Source organism: Ursus arctos, unplaced genomic scaffold (assembly GCF_023065955.2).
Source record: "Ursus arctos isolate Adak ecotype North America unplaced genomic scaffold, UrsArc2.0 scaffold_30, whole genome shotgun sequence".
NCBI lineage: Eukaryota > Metazoa > Chordata > Mammalia > Carnivora > Ursidae > Ursus > Ursus arctos.
In genome coordinates this window covers 6,145,790-6,165,013 of record NW_026622986.1, presented here as the reverse complement: position 1 = coordinate 6,165,013, position 19,224 = coordinate 6,145,790, and the positions used below count along the sequence as shown (strand labels likewise).

The following is a 19,224-nucleotide window of genomic DNA, read 5'->3' as shown; positions in this document are numbered from 1 at the left end:
GCGAGCCAGCCACATGACCAGTCTAAGGCGCGCACTTTCGGTGAGTGCAAAAGGGCTGTATTTCACAGTTATGGTGTCACTGGAGAGATATATGTCATGTCTCGTCTATCATAACCACGACATAGGGCTTCTTAAAGCATGAGAAAACTCCTCCAAAATTTACCACACTTTTGAGCAGCAAGATTGAATTATGCAGATGAACTACAGTCAACTGAACAGTGACTGGGTGGTTGAGCAACCTTGGATGTCAACACCCAAGAACCTGGAATGTACTGTTGCATAATCTCCTGTTAGAAAATGTTACTATTGGAAAATGTTAATATGTGTGTGGTTTTGGGTTTCCTCCTTACGTGTAAGTTATAAGACGTGCACATGCAGGAGGCAGCAAGCTATTAGAGCGCACACATTTCTGGTTGCATTTCTGGCGAATACATTAAATTTATCGTATAGTATAGAAACCACACCATGCATTATTTTGGCTCTTAATATTCTGGTGATATCATAAAATCTATGAGTTTGGATGTGTTGCTAATGACCAGGACATAGGATGACCTTGTTTGAAAGGAAGTCTCGAGCATTTCTGCGGCTGCCCTGAGCGATGGGCTATGTTGATCTTCTCATGTTTTCTCTGATCCTATGACTTAAACAAGGTGATCGGCTCTAACCTTTTGTATTTTACTGTCCTTTCATCTTCTTGTCCCGATCATATAATCTATGACAATCTTGTTAATTTAAAAGAAATATTCTTTTTTTTCTTAATCCATGCATATGGTGGGGGTGGGGTGTGGAGTGAGAAGACGTTGACAGTTCAGGGCTGGCCAGAAAGGCTACGAGACACGTAAAACACACACACATACATTTAGAGGGAGGAGAAAGAAAGAAAGAAAGATAGAAAGAAAGAAAGAAAGAAAGAAAAGAAGAAAGAAAGAGAGGAATAGAAGAGAAAAGAGAAAAGAGAGAAAGAAATAGAAAAAAGCAAACTGACGAACGAAGTAAGTATATAGGACTAGTGACCTTTCAGTCTTCAAAATATTACCCAAGCCCTGTGGCTGCACAATTCTCATTAAATTCATTGGGAGTAATCTGGCTAAATCCCTTCTTGACTCTTAAAAATAGCAGGAAACAATATTCTGAACTTAAAACAAATTTATAGCTGCTGTGTGCCGGCCCCAGCTGCGCTCGTGGAACCTATCTTGCCGCATTCTAATCATTAGCACCGTATATGCACAAGGATTTAATTTTGGAATCCAGTATTCAAAACTTCTTTCGAGGATGTTAACTAGCTTACTCTCGGACGGGTCTTTCAGGCCAGGAGAGTGGAGGTGCTTAGGCCCATGCAATCATAGGTCACCAGTCGACCCTGAGATGCTCTGGGAGTGTTTGAAGAGCCTCAGAGCGTGAGAGGTTTCAGCAGGGGGAGCTGGCTGGAACACGCAGGATTTCTCATCATTTTCTGGCAGAGCATTAACAGGCTCCGATGCCTCTGATCACAACCCAGGCAGTGTATGAGTATTATATGCCCACCGAGTTTATGCTATTGATAAGAATCCTCAGAAATGAAATCTTAAGACTCTGCTTGAATCTATAATGGCTTCAGCAAAATCAGATTAGATGAAAGTTTAGGGGTCCAATTTGCTGCTTGTAAATATGCCCAAAGAATCTGAAACCTGCAGAACAGCGTGGATCAGATTATCAGAGAGGTGGGTCCGACCACTGGGTGAACAGCTCAAGGTTAGACTTGGCCTCGGACTTGATGCACACGCAGGGCCTCGTGAACTGTTCTGAACACTGGCTTAGCCAGAAGGTGACAATGAACAGAACTCCTCAGAGAAGGTCAGACAGTCCATTATCCACAAAGACTGGGAGACAGATTCATGACTCAGGCAATGGAAAAACCAGAAACCAAGGTGATTTGTAAAGGACTCTGGGCTGATGGTAGAACTCAAAACAGGAGCAGACCCCCTCTATCAGGAAGCCCTGTTGTTTGACATGAACTGGTTTAGATGGCGGTGGCCAATGGTCTTCCTGCTTCGGGATTTGTTCATCTGTGCTCTGACCACAGTACACCCCATGGGATGGCTGGCCCTTGATCTCATGCACAAACCACATGTGTTCACGCAGTCATTCCTGACCTACCATGTCCAGGGGAAATTATCCCACTTTGGAATCTGGAGTGTACCTTTCCATTGTCTCCAGAGCTGTTGCTCAACTTTCGGTTTTTCAATGATCCCTAGCTCTTTGATAGGCAAGAAGAGAGAAGAGATGAGACAAGTTTGCTGGCAACTTCAGAGGGGTTTTAATTAAGTCTCTGGCGAGAGAAAAAACTAACAGGGCAGTTAACATGTTTGTTAGGTTACTAGAACTTCGTTTTGTCACCTCAGCCCTCTTCCCTATTACAGGGGGTCCCAGAGAGCCGGCCGGTGGGTACTCCGCAGAGAACCACCTGAGAAGGCCCAGGACCCTCAGGGAAGGCAGGAAGCACGTGAGAGGCCGGACTCCCGAGGGTCCATCCTGGGTGGCGGCCCAACCCCTAAAGGCCATAGCTTATACCTCGGCAAGGTGTCCTTTGGACTACAGTGTTTTTCTGAATTTAGGGGAACAGATACTCTTCTGTTTCACCTTTCAGTAGCTGGGGGTGTTTGAGCTGTGGGGTCACAGGAATTCTGTCAACCTGAGCACACCACAGGGAAACTCGGGGTTAAGTTCAACAGAAGAGAACCTTGTTTTGCAGTTTAATCGGGTCAACAGTGACAGCATCCTTTAAGGAAGCATATTAATTAGAGGAGCCCTTTCTACTTTCTGCCTCGCTGGGTAGTGTCATACTGTTGAGGAAACATTGATATACACCACACGCCCCATTAATAAATGACTGTGGAGGCCAAGGCTCAGTGAGCTTGGATAAAGGAAATGGGAGAAGCTGGAAAACTGACCTGTTCACCTTACTCTAATGATTAACTTTAAAGTATTTAAAACCTCTGATTGCTTGCACTATTTCCCTTGGTGTGTGTCTGTGAGGAAGACTTTTACAGAATACCAACAAAATACAAAGGGGGGAGAAGGCTGCCATTTAACTGCTGCCCGCCTGGCCCCTGGTAAACAGCAAGCCACGGGTTTGAAAAGTCATTAGGCTTTTCTATTCATAAAAGGGTGAGGAGGTGCTGCTCCGCAGGGCGCCGCTGTCCCCGCGCACAATCACAGCTGTGGTTTCCGGCACCCCATTTCGTGGCACGCCCACTGGAAACGCTGTTGTCAAACTGCCAACTCCGTGGCAGGCAAAACTGACAAACTTTGCCTGTCTCGGTTTTGCAGAATTGTGATGAAAATAAATAGTCAGGCTGCTGCCTGTGAGTTTTCCTTCTCCTGGAGTTTGCAAACACAGTCCATGTCCTAGATGTGCTGTGTTAAACAAAGTATGTTACCCAGTTCCTTCCGTCGAGAGCTGGGATTGTCACCATTTGGCAATTACTGATGGGGAAGGAAACCACTCCCTGCTGCATATACATGCAGATGAAAGGAAAGCAATATTTATGGCTCACGCTTGGAGACCACATGCTGCGTGGCATCTCTCTTCTAGGACTTTGAGAGAAACTGAAACCGAGAAGCGAGGCGATGCGTGACTTGGGGGTGGGGGGAGTGGGGGCAGAGGCGCACGGGAAATCTACCCCATTTTCTGTTTTTTTTCTTTTGGATACCTGATTGTATGGTGCTGTCTATTATGGTTGGTTTTTCTGTGGTCAGCACAGTGGTACCGCCTGAAAAACAAAAAAAATAGTACCATACAAAAATCAGAAAAAGGAAGCATTGTGGATAGTACACAGTCAAGAAATGCTGTATGCTGGGCTACACTTGCTGGAGAAAGTTCTCCATAGAAAATCCCTCCTCTAATTTCCCCTGTGGTAATCGTTTTACTTAGATTTTGCCCACACAAGATCAAGTGCCAATAAACCACACTTTTTTACTCAACGCCTGTATTCCTAAGGCATCCAGGCGGTATGGGGAGTGTGAGACTTCCTTCCAAGGGCATTGCCTGATTCCCTGATTACAGTACTACACAACTGGAACCGTGAAAAGCAAAAGCCTCCACATGTCCTCAGTGACTTGGGAATTAAACTCGACCTGGGCCCCTGAGCTTCACATAGTTTCCCAAGGTCTCAGATGTGTGCCTTCAGGGGAGGCCCAGGGCTGCTCCCCACGATCTATTTTAAAAACTGAAGGTTTAAGTGGGTGGCAGCCGTTCCTCCTTTCTTGGGCTGCTGTACTTGTTTGTTTTTCCCAAGGACAAATATTCTGCCCAGCATGTGATCCGGGGAAGCTGCAGAAAAAGGCGAGAGCAGAACCGCTGCCTCACAGGCCCAGAGCACTGGAAGATGGCACGAGTAACCCCCTGAGCACTGCCAGCTTCCCATCAGCTGGGGTTGACTTGGGGCCTCCTGGTGAGGGAGCCACGTGACAAGTTAGCTTCACCCGCTTTTGTTCTGCATCTTGGCACTTCCATTTTCTGCTCCTCCTCGTTAAACCTCTGGGGTTTTTTTGTTTGTTTTTTTTAAGATTTTATTTATTTATTTGACAGAGCGAGAGAGCACAAGCAGGGGGAGCAGCAGAGGCAGAGGGGAGAAGCAGGCTCCCCACCAAGCAGAAAGCCCAATGCAGGACTTGACCCCGGGATCATGACCTGAGCCACAGGCAGACGCTTAACCGACTGTGCCACCCAGGCGCCCCTAAACCTCCGTTTTAAAGTAGTGTTCTTGAACTTGCCAACCATAAAAATCACCTGGGTGCCTGTTGAACCTGTAGCCAACCCACTTATCGTCCTCTGACCTCACTGAACCAGAACCCCCAGGGGTAGGCCTTGAAATCGGAACTCTGGAAAGCTTCTCAGGTGAGTCTTAGAACCCGCCAAGTGTGGGAAACACTGGTTTGCTCTTGATGACTTCAGTGTTTGAGAAAGCCCTTCCTCCTTATGTGTATCTGTTATGGTCAGAGATCATCTGTTGCCCCAAGACAGAAAGCCCTGAGCAGACTTGGGGGCGGGGCACGGGGTGGGCTCATGAGTATCACGGAAAGCTTTGCAGGCGGTTCTAAGGTGCCACTGTACACCTTACATTAGTATTGTTCAGTCAAGATCTGTGATCATCTCTATTCTGGCCAGGCCCTCGTTTTACCCTGCAGCTTGCACAGATCAGAAATCATCCAGGTCGTGAATCAGAGAGCCGTGAAATCGTGCTCTTGGGATGGGATGAAGATTTTGGAGCTAATCGACTGCAGCATCAAGTCATATTACCCTCGCTCTCCCAGTAAATATGCTGGGTGAGCGGTCACACGTGTGCGTGGCCTCCGTGAGGCAGGAGCGAGGAAGAAGGAATCATATATATTATGGGTTAAGAAGGTGAATCTATAATGGCAGAATTGGAGGGAGGCCAGAATACATTAGTGTTCTGTTCCCAGTGGTCTTACGGGAGAAAGACTCAAGGTGAAAATTCACTTTTTAAAACCGATATGCATTATCAGTTTTGTTATAGGTCGCGAGCCAAATTCTGCTGTTGGGTACACACAGATCCAATGTGAAATTTGGCCTCCTGGTGCCTTTGAAACCAATTGTATTATCTAATGACTTCAAAGGCATTTGCAAATGAGTAACTTCAGGGGTGAATTTTCACCTTGGCAAGCAAGTACAGGAGAGCGGAATCTCTCCTCATTTCCATGCGTTCGGTACAGTTCACCTGGAATTCAGTGTTGTTTGGAAGTAATGAGCATTTTGCTAAAATACTTATTTACCACTCTATTCAAAGCGGTCACCCCAGGAGGAGAGGTTAAAGGGACACCATCTGCGTGAAGGAACCAAACACTGCGCGGGAGAGAATTCATCCTAATTTCCACCTTCCCTCCTCTCAGGGTTAGAGTGAAGATGCTTTCACTTTGGTTCCATTACCCTCAACGTGCCGAGTTTGGGGCTCTGACGGTGAAGCCTGGGACAGAGGGAGCGAAGAAGGTGCGGGGCTGTGTGAGCTCTTCCCACGCGAGAGGACACCTCGGTGACGGGAGGCTTTTGCCCGTCACAAAAACGTTTACATAGGAGCACACCCTTTCTCAGAGAAGGATAACCCACAGCGCCATAAAACAAAATAAGTAAAAAGAAAAAAACAAAACAAAAAAACAAAAACAAAACCCAAGTTGGCCAGTAATGCAATAAATGAAGTTGAAACATGATATTTCTGGGGCGCCTGGGTGGCGCAGTCGTTAAGCGTCTGCCTTCGGCTCAGGGCGTGATCCCGACGTTCTGGGATCGAGTCCCACATCAGGCTCCTCCGCTGGGAGCCTGCTTCTTCCTCTCCCACTCCCCCTGCTTGTGTTCCCTCTCTCGCTGGCTGTCTCTCTGTCACATAAATAAATAAAATCTTAAAAAAAAAAAAAAAGAAAGAAACATGATATTCCTTCTGAAATCACCCCTTCTTGATGGGGGTGTGGAGCGGGCATTAACAAGACCTCTGGAAGTTCTTAATATATGTATGTATTTATAGAAATATTGAGACAAATAGGCTGGCTTGAGAAAATGACTGTTTTTTTTTTTGCCACGGTAATATGTAAATTAAAAAATTAGAACTTTTTCTATGTAACCAATAAATGATTTTGAATGCTGTAGATAAACTACAGCCTTGTCCTTTGAGAGGACTGTCAGTGTTTCCACTATAAATGACCCATTTTCTGTGCTGTGTTACTTGTTGCCATACATAATTTGCTCCAGGCTAACATACTTGCCCGGTTTCATTCAAAGGCTTTAGTTTCAATTGATTCAGTCATGAACTGATGCAAAAATGAGAAGGTTGGTTGTTCTGATATGAGGAGTAAATCTGAGGCTTTGTTTCTAATCAATATTAACTGACCACTTTAGGGTTTATAAAGAAAAGAATCCTCTCCACAAGAGGGCAATTGAAAGGGTATACTGTGATGACTATAGTCTTTCCTTTTTATGAGGAATTTCAGTACGGATGTGTGACAGGGTCCACAAAAGGCCTGGGGTCTGTGGCAGGGTGTTTACAAGCAATCCTGGGAAGGTTCCACAGGACCTGGTTCACAGAATGGTACTCTGTTCTTAACACCAGCTGTAGGGTTTTCAGCTTGAACTTGACATCTCACAAAGAAAATGCCTCTGCGTTAATTAATTTTTGTGGCTTGTGGCTACTTACATACAAGATTTGTTTTCAAAAGCCCATGGTAACATTTATTGGCCCTATGACGGTACGCGATTATCTGAAAATTTGGAGGGAGACAGCCTTAGGAGCTGGGATTTAAATGGAAACCCAGCTCATGGTACTAAATTTCTGAGCCAGATCTGACCCCTTATTCAATCTGAGTGCCGAGCTCTCTTGCTCCTTCAGAGGAGAGCTTTTGAAGTAATTGGAAATGTACTGTGGGACATTTTCTTGCAGATTTTATATTAATGCATTAGCCAATAGCATGGCACTGTTACGAAGTTACATGGTAACGCCTTCAGTTTTGCCCATGGAAATGAATTATGTGGGCTCTCTGAGTCCCTTTGGGGTAAAAATACAGACCTGCAGCCAAGGGCTCATGTTTAATCTGAAATGAGAGTCAGATGCCGGATGAACTGCATTTTGACCCAGGTGGCAGTAAGGGTCCCACAGTGCCTTTGGCCACAATAGGGTGAAAATCCTACAGCCATGGCCCATTTCCAAGTGGTACAATCCCATTTTCCCACTCGTGTAATATTTCCTCTGCCATTCCAAGGAGAAGAGAAGGTCACTTTCTAGCCCTTAGGGTTTTAGAATGTTATGGAGTAATACTCTAAATGAATTAGGGAGGTATTTGGCACACACCATCCCTGATACATTTGCTAGTTGTCCCTAACGTAAAATAACAACTAATTCTGCCTTTGTACATTTTAATGTAACAGGATTTACAAAATCCTCACTTAAAAGCTGCATTTCAAATCTAAGCCCAATTTCATCAATTAGTTGGGTAAACGTCCCGCTCAGCGCATTTTATCCTTGTTAGAAAATGAAAACAAATATTCCGAAGTGTGTGGTTATGCATGGGTCGTGCGTGTGTTATGGGGGCGGTGTTTGAGATGAGGATGAGGTGAGCACATGTAGCCGTGGTGGAGACATTCTTATAAAGAGCATCCTAGCCCCTGGCTCTGAAAATGGCTCGGTGGTGGCAGGACAGCACGAGGGAAGGACGACGCCTCCGCGGCGCTGCCACCACCCCAACCCGCGGCCACAAGCACACACAGACATGAACTAGCCGGCCTCAAGCCCAACGTGACTGAAATGGCACAGCAATGGGATGAAGGTGTTTCTGCACCTGTGAGCTGGAAGTCATCACCTGTTCCGCTGTGGCAGTTGGCCTGGTCGTCATCACATTCGTCCACCAGGTTCCCGTTGGGAGTGGTCGGTCCAGCTGTAGGTGCTGCAACAAGATCCGAGGATTAGCATCGCTCACCTGGGCACGGGCTCACCGCGCTCTGGCCAGGGAATCCGCCGACGCCTTTGCAGAAACCTCTAATCCGTGGTGAGAAGCACGGCTTGCCTCTCTTACGGGAGCTAAATATCCTTGGATTTGGCAGAATGCACTGGGGACTGCTTTGTTTTGGTATTTAATCCGTATCTGCCAGGAGAGTTGGCAGCCCTCACATTTTATACATTGTTATCTACATAAACATCCTTTTTCTGAAAAGTGCTTGAATTCTCTCACTGGTTATTTATTCATGACCCTGGAATTGAGAACTTTGATGACAGAGATCCTGCTTCGACGGTTGCTCCTTTCGTTTTCAATGTGCTACAGAACTCGCTTGTCATGAATTCTTTTATGCTCTGAGTATTTGCTAGGTTTGCTAAGTTGGCATTATAATGTTTCCCCAAAAGGGACTCTCAAGATTCTCTTTTAGTACAATATTGTTCTTCTTCTTTTTTTTTTTAAATTGTTTTGAGTGACTCCATTTCCCTTTAAGTAAGTTTCTCAACTTGGGATCCCCTGTCCCAGGCAGGTGTTTGAGAGGAGTTGTCTTAGATATCCTGGGGTCATTTTCCCTGAACCCCCTGGGGGATTGCATTCCACCCCCAGCAGGTATTCCTGTATCTGTGAGTTTGTAGTTGAAGGATAGCCAACATTAATCAAAGACTGCTTTTGAAGTTCTTTACATTTAGTTTGGTCTATTATTTTTCAGCCTGTTACTCATTCTTGCAATCTGTTTAATATTTTACAGTTTTCGGCATTACATTTCACTTTACAAGACTTGAGGTAACGTACAGCTCTCTTGATGTCTGAGAACCAGACAAGATACTGGGAGCGGGGGCTCTGTTCTCTGAGAGCTTCTGGCCAGTAGGAATGTATTGGTAACTGCTTCTTTCTCAATAAAAATTTGATACTCTTTGTTATTGTGCTTAATTACTGAGCAGAGTTATGACAAGTATAGAAACATAGCTAGTTTCAACTTCCCCAACTGCCCAGAACACACACCAGTAATAACTAAGAAATCATCAGTAATAACCAGGGAGAATGTGTGCACCATCTAGGCGTACGATGTAGACTTTGTAAGATCCTACGCACACATTCTGGGCTCCACTTGTCGCTATCACCAAATCAAGAGAACCCTCCCTGGCAATCCAGATGCTGTCTTCACTAAGTTCTGTGCCACTTTTAAGTATTTAAAACTCTCTTTTCATCTGCATTCCTTATGGTATTAATCGAGGAGGAGTTCCTCATTGGTAGAAGCCCAGGGTAGGACCTGGTTTAAATGGAAAAACTAGGAAGGGAATAATTTTTATTTCCCAGTTTTACTACTTGGATATATTTTCTCTTCTGTGATTCTCTAATTGTTTCTGGTAAACGCTAGCCCAAAGTAGGATGGACACGTGTGCAAGGCTGAGTTGTAGCTCACCGGCCTTCTGTAACCCTCTAGGTATCTTCCGGAACACGAGGCACAGAGCAGATATTTACTAAAGGCCTGTTAATCGTTTTAAGGAAGAAGAAAAAAACAACAAAAAAACCCCCACAAAAAAATCACTCCCTTTCACCAATTGTGTCAAAAAGCTTTGACATTACTTTCCCCTGATGTCGGCTTCTCTTACGGCTCGGGGCAACTTCCTCACTTTTGTGAGCGCTTGGAGACATCTGCAGCGAATCTCTTCACCAACCATTTCTACCGCACTAACGGAGTTGACACTGGCAAACTGCCCCCAGCCTCAGTCTTTTCAACCAACCATTCACTCCCACCAGTGTTGCTTTCCAGGACCCAGGCTAACGACCTGCATCATAGCAGCAGACCCCCTTACCAGATGACCACATTTCTCCGCCAATGGAATGAACATGTCTGCAGTTGGTTTGGTCTGCCTGTCCCTTCTTTTTCTCGGTATCTTTGCCTAAGTCCTGGCACATAGTCATTCTTAGTCTGTGTTGATAGCGACTGGATAATTCAGAGGTCTGAGACATGACTCCAGATACAGAACCAACTACACAATAAAGAATGGGAGATCATGGCCTGCTTTAAAATAAATACATACAAGAGTAGCTATGAATCATTCAGTAGTATGGTGATTTATAGCTTAAGATTCTCTAGTGCCTAAGAAAAGTTTTATGATGTTTAATGTGCTCAAGAATGTAATTATATTTGGGTAGCTCAAAACACAAATAATTTTGAAACCACAAGAAGGTGATATTAAAAAGCATTCTTCAGAACGACCATGAGCATATGCTCGATTGATTAACATCTGGGTACCAACAATAGCCATCCTTTGAGCTAACCTGAAGAAAGACCTTTATGGGGATGGAAAAGTTGGTTACTCATTGATGCCCAAATCTAAGGCAGATGGGAATTCTATTGCACAAAAGCCTTAGATGGTACAATAAACAAACACCGCATTGGTTTTTTCAAACATTCTCTTATTTATTATGTGATAAAAAGGCAGAGCTGTGTGCAGCTCCAAGGTCAGTGTGTGAAATGAATTTGTCCTTGGTATGACTTTCATATGATAAGTTTATGCAGTAATATCCTTCAACGGATCTCACCGCACATTCAGACATACTACCTCATGTAAAGTTTTGTTTCTCTGCAGCAGCCTGAGAAATTCATTCAAGGTAATGCTGGTATTTCGGTCTGTCCAACGCTCCTTCCCACTAGTATGTGATGGTAGTTAACCACTGCAGACAGAACCTTGAAACGGACATAGACGGCTAAGCAATACTAAAAAAGGTCAAAGGAACTGGTGGTGGTTTTCAGGGGTCAAGGGCAAACCCCTTAATGGGTAGAGGGTTTTACTTTGAAGTGAAGGAAATGTTTTGGAACTAGATAGAAGTGGTGGTTGCATAAATAATTGTGACTGTACTAAATGCCACTGAATTGTTCACTTAAAAATAGTCAATTTCATAATATGCAAATTTCACCTCAATAAATTATTTTTTTAAAAAGTCAAAGGAGGCAACCCACAGAATCTGAGGAGAGTTCTGCAAACAACCAATACAAGGCACCGTTGCATGGAGTGTGCTGGAATGCTGAGCCTCACGGACTGGCAGACACAGAGGCAGGATCACCCAGGGGAAAAAGCTAGCAATTTGCAGCAGCACCATGAGGTGCATAAATGCATGAAGAAAGAGATTTAAGAAGTGGGAGACTAGAAGGGACTCTGGAAACTGTAATTACCTTCCACTTCACAGCCCAGCAGTTCCATCCTCAGCCCCAGTCCTCCATGAGTGGCTCTTTCAGGGTAGATCCTGATGAATCGTGTGGAAAGAGGTGGAAAAGTCCGTAGCTCAGGCGTGTCATAGTTGTTGTTGCCTTCAAAAGACTGTGAAGTATGAGAAACACCGTTACTGATAAAACCTCCCTTTTGGCAGAAGAGTCCCTCCATCAGGACTCTTGATAGGGCAGAGAAATAGACCCCATCCCACCACTTTGTAAATGCGTGACACCTCCTCCATAAATGAGAAAGGAAAAAAAAAACTAAAGCTTCTCCAAGAAGTGACAGATGTCATTTCTCAGAAACTTCGGAGCACACACTGAGGCTATCCCAGACGCTGAGGATTTAATGAGACATGTTTCCAATGATAGGCTGATGTGTCTGGGAGAAGTGACACTTCCACCACTTCCTTGAGGTGGAGGAAGATAACTCAGGAAGAGAAGCTGCCATTTTTCAGAGCTATAATAGACACCACATTTTCAACAACGACGCCGGTTACATTCTCTTGAAGGAGCGGGTCCTAGTTTTGCTAAGACCCGTAGAAGGGGGAGGAATTAAACTCCTGAAGTAGGAGATATTAAATTTAATGTCGTGCAAGTACTATTTAGTCAGGAACTGGGGTTATTTCAACCCTCTAAAATTGCTATTTACTGAAGAAGTTCCACCAGTGGGAGGCATTTGTAGATAAAAGACCTTCTCATCTCAGGAAGGTAACAAGGGTCCTGACTGTTGAGTGAGGTCCTGACGCTGGGCTGAATTGCAGTGTGAATGGGCTCCTCTTTTTGAAATACATTCCTAACTTGAAGACACTGTGGCATTCTTCCGGAGTCAGGCCACCCATTGCCGGTGCGGCGACTTGATTATTTTAGTTCCCTTTTTACACTGACAGGAAGGTCAAAATCCTTGAGTGGAATCATAAGAAAATGGAACAATAACTTTTGCAAGAAATAGATAAGCCTTCTTATATCCTCTTCTCTCAACATCATTCTTAATCCTGTTCAGGATGGGAGGTGGGGAAGGGGGATTAGAAAATTGCCTTATCATTAGGAGTGTCTTATACACCAAACATTGCACGATATTTACGGGTGCAAGGCTTTGTTCTAAGTGCTGGAAATATACAAATTCATTTAATCCTCAAGAGAACTCCATGAGGGAGGTTCTATCATTACCCTCAGCTTTCAGATGAGGCGCAGGGAGGTCGCGTAATGTGCCGTGGCCATATGTACAGTAAGTGTCAGAGCCAGGGTTCAAACCTAGGCAGTCTTAACTGGTACCCTTCACCACACTGCTCTGAGGTCTCTGCCCTTAGAAATGATCTAGTCTAATCTCATTAAATCCAGGAAACTGAGGTTTATAACCAAGGCCACATATTTAGTTTCCTTAATGTTTCTTTAAATATATTGCAGTTTGGGCTACCAAACCTGGTAGATCAGATTGAGTGGATGGCCAGCCCCAAGTCATGTCAGTCAGGAGTGGGGACCATACCCAACTGCTGCGTCAAGATGTCCTAAACCAGCAAAAGATGTGCTCATTCAGTGGTAGAAATACCAGGGCTAAAAGGGGCACACATATAAGAGAAGATAGACAGGTTGGGTCGGCTGCAACATGGCCAGAGGTTCTCTGAGTTCTAGAAGGAAATGAATCGGCCTTTTCCAATTCAGAAAAGCCTCCAGGAATCAAAAAGGACATGGTTGACATAGACCTGCTGCTCCCCCTTAAAGTTTCCTTCTATTATTTACAAGAGTAAATTCACGATTGGGGTTCTGCACTCTTGATAGAACACAGTTGCTTTCAGTCATTGAGAATCTGACATATGTTATTGTTAGGCCCAATTAAGTGTCGTCAGCGAGGTATAATTATGATGAAAACAACATTACGACACATGCCTGTTCTGTTGATGTTAGCACAGCTCCAACAATCATAGGAGGAAAGCGTTTATAGTTACGGAATCTGGGCTCTTCTTCTCATTTTAACTTGAGTAAAGAATTAGCACAATGTAAAAACATTATAAAAGCTGTCGGGGATGAGCTGGGAAGAATATTAGTGGTGAAGAGCCATATGGAGCTGGGCTAACTTTGTTAACATAAGGCTGTTTATGAGATATCTTTGTGTCCTTTTACGAATCATGTTTTAGAAGAAGAGGGCTTTGAGGCTTCAGATCTCCTACCTGCTCCTGAGAAGTCTGGTGAACTCAGAGACTCTGATATACCTGGTCCATCACGTACCACTTGAGGGTAGGAAGTGAGGAGCAAGGTATAGAGGATTTTCAATCCATCAAAGTGCTGTTTTATTCATAAAACCCAGTCTTCATCCTAGTATTACATAAAAAGGTACTTGGCATTCGAAGCCGGTAACCTTCATTTGTAAGTTTAAATATAGTGTGTGTTAAATATCATTGTACAATTCAGTAGTATGGACGGCTCCTAAACTGAAGGTTTTACCCATGTCCTTTTGCATCTTAAGGATTTTATTGCAGGAGAAGCACATGTTAGGAATCACAGATTAGGCTCTATGTAAATTATTTAGACGTTTTGTGGTTTTAAATATCATAGGAAGATGATAATGATGTATAAAATAATATTTTAGGAGAAAAATCTCACATAGTCATGAATGGAGTTTTTTTGTTGAAATTGAAAACTGTGTGCTGGCTTCCAGGGGAGTTCTCCATGCAATATACTACAATAGAGTGATAGCTTTAGCTTTAGACTTAATTGCAGACGGGATGAGGCATCTTCTCCAAAGCCTACGGTAATTTGTTTTCTTTCTCTCGTAGAACCCTTGTGTTGGGGAACAAACATGTCACAACAGCATCAGCTCCAGGATGCTGCTGACGTGTGGCATATTCTCACTTGGTGATCAAGTCAGAAGGCTCACTACTCCTCAGAAAAGACTGGCTCTTAGGGCACTCCAGTGTCTGATGTTTATTTTACTTTTTCTTTTATCCAAACAAGAGGGGCAGACATAGAAGGGGGAAATGAAATGAACACCAGAAAGAGAGTAGCTGCATGTAGATGAAAAAAAAAAAAACAACACTGGAAATGTTTTGGAAACCACAAATGAAGCAGGGGTGAGATGGGAGAGAAATTCTTACATTTCCGACAGCATCGTGGCTCTCAGTGGCTCACCACACTGGTGCTGACCACAGCCCATGGGGGACAGACGGTCTCTGCAGAGCCCCACATCTGGACCGAAGGGGAGATGGTGGTGCCGGCGGGCTGTTGTTTCCTGCCTGCCATGCCCTTGGCCTGAGTCACTTATAGCAAGCCACATTCCCACACTCACTTAGAGTGGGAGCAAGGATAACATTCCTGCCAACGGGCTAAGATCTTTTCACAAAAGGAGTAGGTCCTGGGCAAAGCAGGGATGGAAAACCAATTGTGTTGGGCGTGAGAAGTACCATCGGCTGGATACCATTCCCACAGTGCAGACAGAACAGACGGTCTGTGGGTTGTTAATTACTTCATCCTCAAACCAGCTATCAGCCACCCAACATAGTCTTGGGTGTCTCTCCTGGTTGGTGTTGTGTGCTCAGGAAATGCAAATAAGTTTGACCATCAGTCTAACTAAAACATAATCACTAAAGAAGATCTGCTTGGTTCACAAAAAAAATGATACCACGTGTTGTGGTGAATGTTGGAATATCTCCCTTTTCACTGGGTAAAGAACCAACTGTATTTTAAAGGGTTCCAATGTATACAAAACATACTGAAGGGGCGCCTGGGTGGCACAGTCATTAAGCGTCTGCCTTCGGCTCAGGGCGTGATCCCGGCGTTATGGGATTGAGCCCCACATCAGGCTCCTCCGCTGGGAGCCTGCTTCTTCCTCTCCCACTCCCCCTGCTTGTGTTCCCTCTCTCGCTGGCTGTCTCTATCTCTGTCGAATAAATAAATAAAATCTTAAAAAAAAAAACATACTGAAGCATGATTCATAAAGCAGAAGCAATGACAGGGTCCCTCGGTGGATAAATGGATACACTAAGTGTGGTACACACATACAAGAGAATGTCATTCGGCTTTAAAAAGAAATGGAATCCTGCCACGTGCTACAACTTGAGGACATTGTGTCAAGTAAAATGAGCCGGTCAGAAAAGTTCAAATGTTGTATGATCCCACTTATGTGTGGCTCCTGGAGAAGTCAGATTCACAGAGACAGAAAGTGAAATGGTGGTCGCCAGGAGCTGGGGGTCAGGGGGATGGGAGTTATCGCTTGGTGGGTCTAGAGTTTGAGTTTTGCGAGATGATGAAGTTCTGGAGATCGGTTGCACAGCAATATGAGTGTACTTAACACCATTGAACTGTACACCTGAAAAGGTTAAGATGGTAAATTTTACGTTATGTGTATTTCACCACAATTGAAATGTAAAAAACAAACCCCAAACAAACAAAAACCAAATAAACAAAAAAAATTTAAAAGACGGAAGGGTGAGAGAAGGGGAAAGGGATTGCGGGGGGTGCTAACAGATTAGAATCTGCAGAGAGCTCCTGAGTTTCTACTGGGTGGCCCTGTCAGCCCCCAGCCCCCCAGCCTCTGGGCCACCGTGTCTCCTGAGTGTTGAGCTTTCCACTGTTCCCTGAGGAAGGAAAGGTGAGCAGCAATGCTATTCTGCGTTGCTCTCAGATATCACGTTCAGCACCTCATTCCTGGCTTCCCTAGGACGGGGGTCTTATGGACACCATCGAACACCTCCACTGATGTCACTGCTTAAAAGAAATACAAAGTCGTACTTCTTCAGGAAAATGCTGGCGGTCCTTGATCTAAGTCAACGACGCAAGAAAGGACCTCCTCCCCAGCAGCCACTCCCGTCCCCGGACCTCACCTTAGCCTTGCGCTTGCTGTCATCCATGATCATTTTCCAGTCTGAGCCATTGTTGCTGTATCCGATCTTGAATTTCCTCATGAACACTTTGTTCTCCCGGTGCTTCCCTCCCTGAATGATGATGCCCCTCACAATCTTCTCTTCCCCCAGGTCCACCTGGAGCCACTCGTTTATGTATGGGTGGGGTGCGGGTGGCAGTGCCCAGCCGGAACGACTGGTTACCAGACGAATATTTTCAGGCATCCAGTTTCTCTCCCCTTGGTTTGATGCTGTTATCTGGGAGTCAGAGATAAGTCCAGACACCATACCCAACATGCCAGAGCAAGGGTAATCTAAAGGGTGAAATGAAATAGATGACGTGAGATGATTTTCTTCAAGTGTCCGTGCTTAGAAAGAGAGTACCACAGATTGAACAGGCACATTGTCTGTACCCGTTCACATACATTTTTAAGTCTCTGGATCTTTTGACATTAAGCCAGAGCTTTTCCTCCCTCAAACCTTTCTCCTAAACTTTCAGAACTCCCCTCCCAGACCCACTTCTAATAAAGAAAATGTTCTATAAGGGCGCACACTTCCCCCTTTCTGAGTTCTTCCAAATTTAATGTCAAAGCACTGATGCTTTGTCCCTTTGGTACCCAGAACCTATCCCCAGATCCAGTACGGGCCCGCCCAACAGAGGTTCAGTTTATGATGGGTGGGAGATGTGAAACAGCAGTTTCAACAGCAGGATGCTGTCCTGCCCACCCCTCCTTCTAACCGCATTAGGAGCTTTCCACACAAATCTCCATTGTCATCTCAAATGTACGCTGTCCAAACCCAAATGGTCCTTTTCCCTTGACACTGAATCCCTTTATCAAACTCTATGCTTTAACTGGTGGAACCACCCACCAGCTAGTTAATGCCTAGTTCTTTTATTTATCCCTATTTTACATTTCCGCATTCCTGTTCTGCTACTAAAACCTGTCATGTTTTCGTTAACAACGACAACAACGAAGAAGTGTGTTGGCCCTGCCTTGTGGTCCCCCTCTCCTTTAGCATCATCCTGGTCTGCGCCCCGCTGGCCAGGGTGCTAAATGCTCGGCTGGCTTGTCAGACCCTAGGTGATTCTACACCACCCATTCACTGTTCCTAAACATTTTCTGCAGTATCATTCTTAGGCTCAAAAATCTTCCCTTGCTAAGTAAAATAAGCCAGACACAAAAGGACAAATGCTGTATGATTCCATTGAGATGAGGCACCTGAAATTGTCAAATACATAAAGAGAGGAAGTAGAGTGGTGTTTGCCAGCAGCTGGCGGGAGGCAAGAATGGGGGGATGGAATTGAACGGGTACAGGGTTTCCGTTTGGGATAATGAAAAGCTCTGGAGATGGACAGTGGTGATGGTTGCACAGTAATGTGATTGTACATAATACAACTCAATCGTACCCTTAAAATGGTTAAAACGGTAAATTTTACGTAATGCGTATTTACCACAATAATAAAAGACAGAGCTTTTAGAAATTTAGAAAATCTCGATGGCTCTCCATTATTTATAGGACCATATAAAAAGTCTCTATCCAGCTTTTGAGACCTTCATTTTGGTTTCACACTGTTTATCTAATTTTATTTCCTCTTACTGACAGTATATTCCAGCTAATCCATTCTTCTCTAATCCTCATCATGGCTTTGTTCAAAATGTTCCTGCTGCTCCTTACCCTCCTGTGGACAGAAGCAAGGTCTGCTAAAACCTTAGAACCCAACCTCAGACTCTTCATGGAAACTTCTCAAACCACGCTAGCCTTTATTCTAAAGTCTCCCTTCTCAGAAATATGATTACACGTGCGAAAAGTAGCACAGAGTATCGCGTTAAACGGTTCTCTCCTTGTTTTTAAGACTGGTCATCTTGTATCCACAGTTAGATTATAAATTCCTCAAAGGCAAGGAACAGCATCAGATCTTTCCATATCTTCTACAGCAGCCCAAGTAACTTCTGAGCATAAGAAGAGTATCGATCATTGATTAATTGCTTGGCGACTTAATAACAAACTGTTCAATCATTCTCCTTTCAAAACTGTGCACCTCAATCAAGGACATGCATAGGAACGATAAGCTATTTTTCTTTGAAATAACTCAATTCTGCATAATATAATCAAAATTTAGTTTAAAAATATAACCATCCCAAGCGAGAGGCATGTATGTAATGCCATTAAACTGTGTCCATGTTATCGGCTGCCCTTAAGAGTGAATTACTCAGAGACTTTCTACATGAGTTGTGCATTTCAGGTCCTGTCGTTTCTTTAGTCAAGCATTCAGTCCTGGCTTATCTAGGAATTATGCTTGTGCTGGCGACCAAGCCTGCCAGGCCTTCCAGATCAGGGCTTTGCAAAGCCTCTCCTCATTTACCCCTTTTGCCAGAGGCAAGTAGAATAAAGCACTTCCTTGTGGTGAGATGGAGGGAGGCTTTCTCTCATTCTCTTCTCTCCATGAGAAAGTCCCCATTATCTTGCCCTTCCCACTATCTAAACCACTAAAAATCTTGAGCTGTTTTCAAATGCTAAAATTTCCCCCATCTTTCCAACTAGGTGTGGTTTTCCTTTTCTGAGACTTTTTATTAGCACTTGATCTGCATTTCTCCTAGAGTGATGACCATATTCCGTTCCTTGAATTGCTGTTATTTGCCTCCCCAGATTTTAAATTCTTTGAGGACATGAACCGAGTCATATCTAAAAATTTAC

At 44.3% G+C, this 19,224-nt stretch overlaps 1 protein-coding gene across 15 annotated transcripts in view; it reads right to left on the bottom strand.

Moving 5' to 3' along the window:
- The window catches only part of NRP1 (neuropilin 1), a 136,845-nt gene that overhangs the window by 13,652 nt on the left and 103,969 nt on the right, over positions 1-19,224 (bottom strand). For 8 of the 15 annotated variants that reach the window (XM_048219534.2, XM_048219530.2, XM_048219529.2 and 5 more), the window contains 4 exons: positions 16,510-16,841; positions 11,657-11,801; positions 8,323-8,427; positions 3,693-3,752 (listed from right to left, as the gene is read on the bottom strand). In XM_048219534.2, the coding sequence (XP_048075491.1) occupies positions 3,693-3,752; positions 8,323-8,427; positions 11,657-11,801; positions 16,510-16,841 (642 nt within the window). The remainder of the gene's footprint in view (positions 1-3,692; positions 3,753-8,322; positions 8,428-11,656; positions 11,802-16,509; positions 16,842-19,224) is intronic. The other 7 variants (XM_048219536.2, XM_048219539.2, XM_048219535.2 and 4 more) reach the window with 1 other exon arrangement.